The 13,325-nt window shown below is 50.6% G+C and overlaps 1 protein-coding gene across 1 annotated transcript; it reads left to right on the forward strand.

The window, feature by feature from the left end:
- Positions 1-8,774: 8,774 nt before the first annotated feature.
- LOC119266847 (protein ASPARTIC PROTEASE IN GUARD CELL 1-like) lies at positions 8,775-10,924 on the forward strand. The gene has a single exon (XM_037548123.1). It carries the CDS (start codon positions 8,856-8,858, stop codon positions 10,545-10,547), a length of 1,692 nt encoding a protein of 563 aa, XP_037404020.1. The 5' UTR covers positions 8,775-8,855; the 3' UTR covers positions 10,548-10,924.
- Positions 10,925-13,325: the final 2,401 nt, after the last annotated feature.

Here is a 13,325-nt window from a genome sequence, read left to right on the forward strand (position 1 = left end):
ACACACACACACACACACACACACACACACACACACACACACACACCATGCAAGCAAATGTATTGTTATTTTTTTAACAATTAAAACAATCTATGTGTGGTAACAAAACCTTAGTGTTCAAAGACAAATTAATTATGTCCAGTCAATTACCAAATCCCTAAATACATATCACACGTACGACTATGCATTAGCATTGCTCTTGCCTCCCCAACCTAATAACCGCATGCAGGTCGCCGTCTATGCTCAAGAACAACATCTTTGTTAGATTTGCAAGACACTGATGTCAAACGGTTTTAAATCACCGAGATTCATATTTCTAATCGTGCCCGTACCTACTCGGCAACTTCAGAAAAGTCATACAGGTAACATATATAAATTAGATGGAAACCAAGAGTGTGTCCTCTCTTCTAGTCTACGGTCGCACCTACCTGTCTCTGTTAAAAATCAGCGGATACCTTGAAGGTTGTGGTGTGTGCCACAGAACAACTAATACATTAGATTTGCAACACATCTAGCATCATACGATTTTCAACTACAGTGTTAGTATGGTAACTTGTAGTTCATGGTTTGGTGCAGATTGAAAAGGTGGCTCAGTCACTTCTTTTCCCAAGCTAATGATCATTTTCTTTTAAAAAAACTTCAAACATGTGTGAAGCGAGCATTGTTTTGTTATTAGCTATTGAAACTACTTGCACATAGTAATAACAATCCTAGACTCTTTGAAAACAAAATAATTATGTCCAGCCAATTTGCCGGAGTAAAAGAGAAAAATAAATCATCAAAAAACACAAACATAAACTAGTCTTGCTAGTATTTCTATGTAGTATTAAAAAATAGTATTTCACATGCCCACAGTTGGTAGGCGAATCTTCTTGGGGTGCATGTATACAAATTGTACTTCACCCTACCTCTACCAAATTCAGCAATATTACTTACTAACAGGGGCGGATCCAGTATTGGACATGGGTGTACAGATGTACACCAAAAAGTTTATGCCAAGAAAAATCGTATATATAGGTATATGACAAAAATTATAGCATGCATGCTCGAGACACTATGCAGTAGCCCACTTGTGGCCAACAAGCCCATATATAGCCCATCAGCAGCAGTCCACGAGCAGCATCCAGCCCTTCTGCCTAGTTCCCCCACGCACCAGGCACTACTTCGCTCAGTCTTGCCTACAAAACAACTTCTCCCTTCATCTACTAATACTGGCTTCACTGTTAGGGTTTCTAAGGCCATTGATTTGAAAACTTTATATTGCATGAACCAATTGGCTTCCATCACAAAAAAAAGAACCAATTGGCTTCACTGTTAGGGTGAAAAATATATTGAACACTCAATGTTGAATTCCTGGATGCGCCACTGCTTACTAACTCATCCCTTGGTAATTACAACATGTTGCCTGTTTTTCAAATAACTTTTGCAATATCATCAGCTAATATATGCATGTAGGAGGCAAATGAGCCATAATTTTATTTTGTTAATTATTCACATCTTCACGACACAAGATGCGTACTTATCATTGCACTAGTTAAGCAATGAGATTGTGGCTATGCGATTAGTAGTTAAGATCCAGGTACAAATTTCAACCACCAATGTCTTTAAAAGGCCCATGTTTCATGTGTACTCTCATCCCCACACATGGTCACCAACATAGCTCCCAAAGCCCCCACCCCATATGTTACCCAAAGTTCGAAATCTGGATTGATTCTTTTCATTTTAGTGAACCAATTAACATATCGTATGCCCAAAGAAGCTCTTTTCACAAAGAACATCCCACGAATGCTCAGGGCAATGCCAAATGAAGCGTCGTTCATGGGGGGTAGGAGGCACGGGGAAGTCAACGAGATCCAGTTTGGAAAAGTTGTGAGGAATGTAACCATGTCATAGCGTGAAGCATGAGTGTTAATGAGCAGGGTAGCTTGTTCAGGGAAGACAGCCAGACCATGCTAGGTTTTTTGCTCAAGCTAATGATCACTTCACGGAAACAGAAACTTCGAGCTAATTATACCATTTTTTCATTAATGATTCCCAATTTGCAGGAGTAAAAAGAAAAAACCAAATCACCAAAAACACAATCCCCACGTACCATGTGTTGGCACCGCTCTCATTGCACCGAATTAAGAGCTAGCATCTACAACCGAACCCCTCAAACCCATCTCAAACGTCCGGGCAGGCCGTCCGGTCACTGCTCGGTCATGAAATTTGGATCCAGACGGGCCTCTCAGACCGCCCTCAAACGTCTGCCACGTCGACTTGGCCCAGCCTAGCCCACGGCTGCCCCACAAATATCGCCGTCCGAAAAACCCTAGACCGCAGTCAATCCGAACTCCACTTCACTCTCCTCTCCTTCCACTCCATTTCCGATCCCCTCCAAACGCATCCGATGACCGGCGACCGAAGCAGCGCTGCCTCCCGTGGGGACTCCGGCTCCGATTACGACTGGTCTAGCCTGCTGCGCGAAGCGAACCCCGACGATGTGGAGGAGGTCACCCTCTGCATCGCATTGAGGCGTTCGGTCGTCCAAGGCGGATCTGGCAGTGGCGGATCCACTTCGTCAACGCTCGGCGCCCGTCGACGCAGCGCCGGCGATGTTGCCGACCCATCCCGCCCGACGCGCGGCTTCGCCCACTCTGCTCCACTCCTCAAGGTACGCCGCCCACCACCAGCACCCTCTGCTTCGGAGGTGGTGCCCGGCCACCGCTGGGTCCTCGTGCCCGCGACGGTGCCGGCGCGCACTCGGACTCCCGTGTCGGAGGCACGAGCAGCCCGGCGCGGGCGGTAGTGGGCGAGGGAGAGGGCAGCGGCGTCCGGGTCGATGTCCGCACCGTCCGCGCGCGAGGGCGCCGGTCGATCCTGAGGCAGCGCTCCTCGCTTCTGTCCTCTGCCGCTCGCTCATGACGGCGGAGACGGATGCGCGGGGCCTCCGCTGCAAGAATGCCAAGGCGCTCCGACTAGCCATCGAGTTGTCGGAGCGCGAGGCAACAAAGGAGGCGGCGACGAAGGCGAAGGCGGCCCACCATGCCAAGGAGCAGGACCGCCTGCTCCGCAGGCTGTCGGGCATGAGGTGCAGGTCCGACTCAGATATGACGGACGGCTCCACCCCCAGCTCCGACGCCGACACGCCGACGCCTACACGGAGGAGCGGCACAGCCGCCCCAATAGCCGAAAGGTGATTTCCTCCGCCCTTCCTCGTTTTGTTTATATTTTATCTATGTTTGTAGTATGGATTTGCACTGTCCACCGTTGAACTCCGATGAATTATGTTTTTTTTTGTCCGGCTAATCCGATGAACTGCACTATGGTATGTGTTTTACGTAGCGTTGCATGAATTGCATGGTTTTTAGGTTTAGAATATGAGGGACACGAATGTGAAAGACGAAATATGAGGCGTGCCTGGTCAGTGTCTGCAGACTCGATTTGCCCCATGCGGCTGTAGATGCTCTAATAAACACATACAGGTCACGGTGTGTGCCGCAGAACGACAGCTATGTTAGGTTTACAACACACCTGGCGTCAAACACTTTTAAATCACCAGGTTCCTATATTTCTGATCGTGCCCCTACCTACTCAGAAACATAAGAAAAGTCATAATAAGCAGAGTAAATTACATGGAAACCAAGAGCGTGTCTCTCTCTCTCTCTCTCTCTCTCTCTCTCTGCCACGCTAGCAGAGTAGCAGTCCACCAAACCTATGTGTCCGGCTGTCCGTTAAATCCATGGATACCATGCTTCAAAAGCAAAATGATTCTACCTAGTCAATTTGTTGGAGTAGAAAGCAAAACCCAAATCACCAAAAACAGAAATCGCAAGTACGGCTGTGCTTAGCACTACTCTAGATGCCCTGAAGTAATAAACACATGGAGGTCACGATGTGTGTGTGCTCCAGGACAATGTTAGATTTGAAACACATCTGGTGTCAAACAGTTTCAATCACGTTCCTATTCCAGTATATCTCTAATCATGTCCCTCCCTACCATAGAAACTTAAGGAAAGTCATAGGAAGCTCTTTTTGCAGAGAATATCCTAAAGAAGCACGCGGGCAAGTCCAAATGGTATTTCTTTGGGGGTAGGAGGCACGAGTATGTCACGTGATTAAATTCGATAAGTTGTGAGTAATGTAAAACTTTACTAGCGCTAAGAATGTTGGCCCCCTAGAGATCTAAGGCGACTCACCACATGCTGGCTTTTTTCTTGCAAGCTACTATCATTTCCCGCAAAATAGAAACTCTGAGCAAGTTTATTGTTCGCTTTCGTTGAAAATTAAAATTAGTTGCACATGGTAGCAACATCTTAGAGTGTTCAAAAACAAATAACCAATTTGCAAATGTAGAGAGAAAAAACAAATCACGAAAGACATGAACCGCATGTACAAATGAGTGTTAATACTATTCTCGCTGCCACGAATTAATAAACATAAGCAAGTTGTGGTGTGTCCCGCAGAACAACTACAACGTTAGATTTGCAGTACACCGTGCTCCAAACAGTTTTAAGCACAATGCTAGCATGGTAACTTGTAGTTCATGGTTTCGAATATTAAGAGACGACAAAATCATTTTCTTAAAGAAGGATCTCCTATCAAATGATAAGTTTGTATTGTTTGTTTTTATTAACTAGAAACTGCTTGCACATAGTAATAAGAATCCTAGACTGTTTGGAAAGAAAATAATTATGTGTAGCCAAGTTAAAACAGAATTAAATCACCATAAACACAAGAAAAAATTACTATTGTCGGTATTTACCTATTTATGTTAATATTTTAGCATGTAGCCTCGCCATGTCGGTGGGACACGTCCTCTAGGGGAGCTTGAATAATTTCATTCTAGTCTATCACTATAAAATCTATTAATGAGGAGTAACTTATACTAGTGTTATGCATATGACACCAGTCTATGTTACTGTCTCCTTAGTGCAAAATATCATAGTGATAGCATCATAAATGACTTCGTTTATTAGCTTGTAGACTCATTTTCTCTTAGTAAGCTCTATGTGATGGTAATATAATATGTTATCATGGCCGTCTTTTTCCTCATATAATACTATGTCGTCTCACTAATATGCCTACGAGGCATTGCATGAATATGCATGTTATTATCTATGTTACATCCACTATGACTAGTCTTAGTAATATGTCAATATATGCACACAAAAAATGCGTGCATGGGTCAAATGAGCCATAATTGGGTTGGGTCAGTTCTTCACTTCTTCATGACGCAAGTTGTACACAGTACATAGGTACATAGGTTAAGCCAATGGGATTGAAGCAACATGCGGCTAGTAGTTAAGATCACCAAACAATTCTTGCCATCCACGTCTATAAAAAGGCATATGTTTCATTTGCGTTCTCATCTCACACATGAGCAGCAAGATAGTTCCCAAAGCCCCCATCTCATATGCTACCTGATGTTCAAAATCTCGATTGATTCTTTTGACCTTCCTAGTGAACCAATCAACATATGGTACACCCAAAGAAAGAAGCATTTTTTGTGAAGAACATCTCACAAAAACTCAAAGCAATGCCAAATGCAGTATCTCTCATGGGGGTAGGAGGCACCGGGAACTCAACGAGATTCAGTTTGGGTAAGTTGCGAGGAACGTAAACATGTACTAGGGCTAAGCATGTGTATCCCCGAGCAAGTTCGTCTGAGTACGGAAGACCGAAAGCAAATGGTTGCTTTTTATTTTTGAAATAGGCTTTCGCCCTGCTTCATATATAAAGCAACCACAAAACAGACCAAAAGCAAATGTTTGCTTCTTTCACCCAAGCTAATGATCATTTTACCGGAGCAGAATCTCTTAGAAGTGTACTGTCGTTTTTCATTAACGATTAAAACTAGCTGCCCATGGTAACAGATTGTAAGTGTGTTTTCGAAAATAAAATGATATCACCAAAAACACAAAGCCCACATATATACCATGTATTAGTACCGCTCTCATTGCGCCGAATTAATTAAAATCATGCATGTCACGGTGCGTGCTCCACGACAACATTAGATTTGCAACACACCTGGTGTCAAACAGTTTTAAATCACCAGGTTCCTAGTATTTTTAATCGTGCACCCACCTACTCAGCAACTTGACAAAAGCCATAGTAACAAGCAGAGTGGGTAAATTAGATGGAAACCAAGAAGGGTGTCCCCTCTGCACCCCCAGTCCATCCACCAAACCTATCTATCATCCGGCTGCCTCCGTTAAACTCCAATCCGTGGACATCACTCACACCACGCTCCAGTACAGTCCCGCCCGCCTGGACGACGCAATGCGAGATGACGAGAAATAGAGGCAGCGCTTGTGAGCGGAGCGGAGCACACGCACCGGAATGAATGAATGACATGAGATCTTGTTTTCAGATAACTTTTGTAAGATCATCAGCTAACATATGCATGTACGGGCCTAATGAGCCATAATTTGATTGTGCTGGTTCTTCGTATCTTCACCACGCAATGTGGACTTATCATTGCAGTAGTTAGAGCATCTACACCTGGATGCTCTATATCCGTCTAAAACGCCCGGGCAGGCCATCCGGTCACTAACCGGTCACAAAAAACCGACCCAACCGAACCTCTCAAACGGGCCTCAAACGTTCGGACTAACCGGCACTCCTCATATTCGTCCCGAATGTAGGGCAGATATGAGGCGGCCTGGGCACGCCCAGGTGCTTCCGCCACGTCAGCCCGGCCCACCGCTGGCCCACCCCGACCCCATAAAAACCACCGTCCGGCACAAACTCTAGCTCACTCCGCTCCCCTTCCCGACGCTCCCAATTCCCCACTCCGGCAAATCCCTATCGACGGCGAGCATGCCCAGCACCGGCAGCCACACCGACGGCAGCTCCGGAGACGAGGAGGAGTTGGCGCTCCGTATCGCGCTTGAGGGCTCGCGGATCGATGGCCATTGGAGTTTGCAACTAGTTTCTCCTCCCCTTTGGAGGAAGGTGGAAAAAAGTGCGGGCAACAACTCCGGCTCCGGTGCAATGCCACCTGTCATGTGTCGCAGCAGCGCCGATGCCGGTGTCGGCATTGAGCAATCCGAGCAGGAGGCGACAGAGGCAACGCCGGAGGCGGCGAGGGTGGCTAAGCTCAAGCGCAGGCAAGCCCGCGTCGTCCGGCGCTTGCAAGGCTACATCGTCATCTCCTATTCCTCCAACAAGGACGGGTCCGACGACTCCGACATGGACCCACCTCCTGCCGCAGACTCCTACAGTTGCGCTGGCGACCGGAAGGGCAAAGGGCCGGCAAGGAAGTGGCGAAGATCCATCTTAATTTCAAGTTTTTAGATGTAGTTTGAACTTGTCCGCCGTATTATGTGTATTATGTGAACTTTGGCTATCTTTTGATGACCCGGTTGTGATCTTTTGACGAACCAATTGTGCATTTGTATGTCCTCTCAGGATCTGCGTAGTTTTTATCAACGTTGTATGGTTTAATATGAATATAGAGGACGGAATATGAGATACGCGGGTGGGAAGGCGCGGATATAGGGAATGGCCGGTCAGTGTTCGCGGGCGTGCCCGGATACGTCCGCTGACGTATAGGGGACCGGATTTGCCAAGTCCGGCTGTAAATGCTCTTAAGCCAATGAGATTGCGGCGATGTGACTAGTGGTTAAGATCCGAGTACAAATCTCAACCAACCATGTCTTTAAAAGGCGTATGTTTCATGTGCACTCCAATCCCACACAAGAGCACCAACATAACTCCCAAACCCGCTGCCACCGGAAGTTCAAAATCCTGATTGATTCTTTCGCTCTCCCTAGTGAACCAATGAACATATGGTATACACAAAGAAGCTCGTGTTGCGAAGAACAACCCACAAAAGCTCTGGCCAATGCCAAATGTAGTTCCTTTGATGGGGGTAGGAGGCACCGGGAAGTCAACGAGATCAAGATTGAACAAGTCGCGAGACCTGTAAACATGAAGTAGCACGAAGCATAAGAGTGATCGAGCAGGCAAGGTTTTTGTTAGAAGATCGAAAGCATGTGCTCGCCTCTTTCACCTAGGCTAATGATCATTTCACGAAAGGAAACTATGATGGAGTGTGTTTTAGGGTCTCTTTGATTCAAAGGATCTTCATAGGATTTTTGAAGGATTAGAATCCTTAGGAATTTTTCCTACGTTGGTCGTTTGATTCGTAGGATTGAATCTTGTAGGATTTTTTTCCTAAGAATTTATTTGTACTACATTTTACAGGAATTTTAACATCCACTCCAACCTCTTGAAAGAAATCATTTGCTTTTCCCATGACACAATCAAACAAACTTAAATCCTGTAGGGATCCAATGGACATGCCATTTCAATCCTACGTTTTTCCTATTCCTGTGTTTTTGCAATCCTACGAATCAAAGAGGCCCTTAGTTTCTTTTCATTATAACAGTTAAAACTAGCCGTCCACGGTAGCAAAATCTTGAGCTCATTGGAAAGCAAAATAATTCTGGCTAGCCAGGAGCAGGCCAAGAACACAAGCCCCGCGTACCATGTGCTAGCACTGCTATCGCTGCACCGAATTAGTAATAAACAGAGGCAGGTCACGGTGTGTGCCACAGGACGGCAGCTACGTTAGATTTGCATCACACCCCCGGCGTCAAACAGTTTTAAATCACCAGGTTCATAGTACTAGTACATTTCTAATCCTGCCCCGACCTACTCAAACTTAATAAAATTCACACTAACAGGCAGAGCGAGTAAATTAGATGGAAAACCAAGAAGCGTGTCCCCTCTGCACCCCGTACGTAGTCCATCCACCAAACCTATCTACTACCCGTCCGGCTGCCACCGTTAAACTCCGTGGACACCACGCTCCAGTACGCCTCCGCCCGCCTGGATGGAGGTGACGAGAAATAGATGCGCCGGAATGAATGAATGAATGGCGTGAGATCTCCCTCCATGTCCACCCCCATCCATTCCGCCACCATCCTTCACCGCTGGCCGCAGTGACGCCCTCCCTCTGCCTACATTCATTCCCATTCCCCTCCCCACGCCCGCGTCACAGCCTTCGCTCCACTCCAACCACCACCACCCCTGCCACAATGCAGCCCCTTCTCGGGCTAGCCCTCCTTGCCCTGCTGCTCCTGGCCTCACCGGCGCCGGCGCTCTGCCGCCACCGCGCGCCGGCCGCGGCCACAACCGAGACGCTCGACGTCGCGGCCTCCCTCTCCCGCGCCCGCGCCGCCGTCTCCACCGACGCCAGCCCCCTCCACCAGTCCCTCGCCGCCACCGACACCGACACCAATGTTCTCCCCGTTAAGGAGGAGCCCTCCGGCGGGCCGAGCGGCCGGCTGGCGCTGAGGCTCCACTCGCGCGACTTCCTCCCGGAGGAGCAGGGCCGGCACGAGAGCTACCGGTCGCTTGTGCTGGCCCGCCTGCGCCGCGACTCGGCCCGTGCCGCCGCGCTGTCGGCGCGCGCGTCCCTGGCCGCCGACGGGGTCTCCCGCGCCGACCTGAGGCCGGCCAACGCCACCCCCGTCTTCGAGGCGTCGGCGGCGGAGATACAGGGCCCCGTGGTGTCCGGCGTGGGGCAGGGCAGCGGCGAGTACTTCTCCCGCGTCGGCGTCGGCCGCCCCGCGCGGCAGCTCTACATGGTGCTCGACACCGGCAGCGACGTCACCTGGCTGCAGTGCCAGCCCTGCGCCGACTGCTACACCCAGTCCGACCCCGTCTACGACCCCTCCGTCTCCGCCTCCTACGCCGCCGTCGGCTGCGACTCCCCGCGCTGCCGCGACCTCGACGCCGCCGCCTGCCGCAACTCCACGGGGTCCTGCCTCTACGAGGTCGCCTACGGCGACGGCTCCTACACCGTCGGCGACTTCGCCACCGAGACGCTCACGCTGGGGGACTCCGCGCCGGTCTCCAACGTGGCCATCGGGTGCGGCCACGACAACGAGGGCCTCTTCGTGGGCGCCGCCGGGCTGCTGGCCCTCGGCGGCGGCCCGCTCTCCTTCCCGTCGCAGATCTCGGCGACCTCCTTCTCCTACTGCCTCGTCGACCGCGACTCGCCCTCCTCCTCCACGCTGCAGTTCGGCGACTCGGAGCAGCCGGCCGTCACCGCGCCGCTCCTCCGCAGCCCGCGCACCAACACCTTCTACTACGTGGGGCTTTCGGGCATCTCCGTGGGCGGCGAGGCCCTCTCCATCCCGTCCTCGGCCTTCGCCATGGACGACGCGGGGTCGGGCGGCGTCATCGTGGACTCCGGCACGGCCGTGACGCGGCTCCAGTCGGGCGCGTACGCCGCGCTCCGCGAGGCGTTCGTGCAGGGGACCCAGTCCCTGCCCCGCGCGTCCGGCATCTCGCTCTTCGACACCTGCTACGACCTCGCCGGCCGCTCCAGCGTGCAGGTGCCGGCGGTGGCGCTGCGGTTCGAGGGCGGCGGGGAGCTGAAGCTGCCGGCGAAGAACTACCTGATCCCGGTGGACGGGGCGGGGACCTACTGCCTGGCATTCGCGGGGACGAGCGGGCCCGTGTCCATCATCGGCAACGTGCAGCAGCAGGGCGTGCGCGTCAGCTTCGACACCGCCAAGAACACCGTCGGCTTCACCGCCGACAAGTGCTAGTGGGAGCGAGCTTGCGAGCTCGGTTAATTAGCGGGCGAGTGATTAATTAGCGTGCGTGCATGTGGTAATTAAGCGGGGCGGTGTGGGGGCGGGGGCTTTGGGAAAGGCAAAGGCGAAGGACGGAAACAAATGCCAGCCTGTGCTCTGGTCTGGTCTGGTCTAGTGTAGCGTAGCGTCCTTCTGGTCTGGTCTGGTCGTCTTCCTCGTCGTCTACCTCTGTCTCTGTGTAACTGTGTCACTGTGCCCATGGCTCGAGCTCGCCGTCGACATGGATGTGTGTGCGTGCTGCTACTGCTACCACTGCCAGGTGAACGAATTTGTTCATGGGTTGTACTACCTTTCTTCAACAAAAAGAAAAGCTTGTTGATTATTGCCCATTGCCGAGCCAGTTTGGAAGAGCAGAGAATTTTATCATGCGTCGCATTTGTGCCAAGGTTCTGTTTTGCTGGTTGGTCTTGGGATCCTAGAGCATAGTGATAAACGAACTCTGCTGGTGACCCATCGGCATCGCATCACATGCTCCGGCTTAATCCTTTTTAATGCAGTGCGTTGCATGCATGCACGCGTCCTTGTGGCCTAGAATGCCGCCTGGCTGGAGGATTGATGCCTCATGCAAGGTGCTGACTGCGACCGCTTTCGCTTTGGCCTTTACATGATGCTGCTGACTTGTTCGTCCGCTTTTACCACCTTTCTCCGACATGGCAACATGTGCATCGCCTCATGATAATTAATCAACATGGATGATGCATGCCATGCGTATCATATCATCAGTGTGTGTAACCACAACACCGCGATGCGATACGTGTGTCGTTTGCGACCGACGAAGCTTCTTTCTTCTCTCATCTTACCAGCGTGCATGGACGGGTCACGGGTGGAGCGTTGCACGCAGCAGGGGGTAGAGTAATACTCCTACTACTCCCTCCGTTTCAAATTACTCGTCGAAGAAATGAATGTATCTAGAAACTTCAAATTACTCGTCACATAAATGGCTGTAGTATCTATGAACGGAGGAAGTAGTAGTGAAGCCGGTGCGGGGTGGGGTCTATTTAATTATGGTAATGGCGACGACAGTGCGTGTACCAGGGCATCCAGGGCAGTGATGGCGCTGTCTGCTCGCAACCTGGGTGGATGTGGATGGGATCAGGAGGGGGAATGGATGGCAAGAAAAAAGAAGGACGTGTCATACACCGGGCGCGCCGTGCCCGTGCGTCCTGGTCGCTTAATCAATGAATGAGGTTGGTAACCGTTACTGTGTGGTTGCTTGAATGCACATGGGCCCGACCCGACCCGACCTCCACCAGATGCTTAACAGGCCGGGCCCGCCTCATTTGCTCCCTTGTCCGGCCCACCGTCCCCGGCTTGAAGAATCAACGCTCCGGCTCCGGCTCCATCTTCCTCCCCCTGCCACGGGGCCATGGCTACCGACCTGCATCTGCTGCGGCATTACAGGATTTACAGCGTGCATCGCGCGCCTACGCCGACACTTTTCCGTGCAGAGTAGTAAACGGAACGGGAGCGTGGGTGCATGCATGCATGTGCGCGTCCTTGTCGCTGCGCTGCGTCTCGGCGACGAAGATGGAAAAATCTGAGTGAGTGAGTGAGGCCCCCGACCACGACGTTGAGTTTAACTTCTTATAGGGAAAAAATGATGAACATGTTGCATTATTCCTCGGACATACGTGCTCACGATGCATGGCCTCTCTAGGACGTGAGGTCCAAATGATACCGACAGCGGCACAGGATTCTGTATAACGAGCGGTGGACTGGCGGTTGGCGCTCGGCAGTACACGCACCACGAGTTCTTGGCCGACCTGACCTGGAAATTTTTCCTCTGCCCATCGTTTTGTAGCGGAGTAACAGATCGACTAAAGCGTTATGTACAATAGTACTGTAGTGGAGTAGGACGAGCATGCATGCAGTTGCACTCCATTCTTTTACGCGGAGTAGGTCAATCGGGGGCAGTAGTTAGCTGCGGCATGTAATGTTTTCGAGTAAGTAAATTACGTGTTCGGTCCGTTGGTACACGCGAATTAACCCTCCCTGCTCGGAGTTGATACAATATCGAGTAGGACGAACATGCATGCAGTTACAGCGGGTGTACTATGTACAATAGTGTTACTACGTGCGCACTCTATCTGCACGGTGCCATGGCCGTCCGGTATTTATTTTCACGCCTCACGATCACTCTCACGGACTCACTGCCCACAAAAAAGAAAAGGAAAGAAAACACTCTCACGGCCATGGGTGGTAAAGCCGTGCATGGGTCCCTCAGTCGGGTCGGTCGAGTAGCTCTCTGTCCGATCTTTTCAGGGCGCCCATCTCCCACCCATCTTCGGATCATGATGCGGTTTTGGACCCATGGAGCACCGGCATTTCTTTCTTCGCCTGCTCACAAATAATATCCCAAACCAGCAGTTATTAGTAAGAACGTATACTTTGCTCCTACCCTACGCACGTACGTACCGTAACCGTACGTACACAAGTTTGCTTCGGCACACACCCACGTACGTACATCTTTTTTTAACATCACTACAGACGCAAGCGCTCATACATACGCCTTGTCCATCACCTGAATGCCGTCCGACCCCAGCACGTGGCGCTGCCTCCAGCTTGGTAGTAGTATTGTATAGTACTATATGTATTCTTGCCCTCCTGCTGTATTTTTCTCTTTTTCTTCCTCTTCGCGGTTGATCTTCGGCATGTTTCGTTCATCTCGTCAAAGCGCGCGCACGAACCGCGAGGCCGAAAGTCCGGCTCGATCAGAGGCTCGTTTTCAGC

The sequence above is a fragment of the Triticum dicoccoides genome, chromosome 3A (genome assembly GCF_002162155.2).
Source record: "Triticum dicoccoides isolate Atlit2015 ecotype Zavitan chromosome 3A, WEW_v2.0, whole genome shotgun sequence".
NCBI lineage: Eukaryota > Viridiplantae > Streptophyta > Magnoliopsida > Poales > Poaceae > Triticum > Triticum dicoccoides.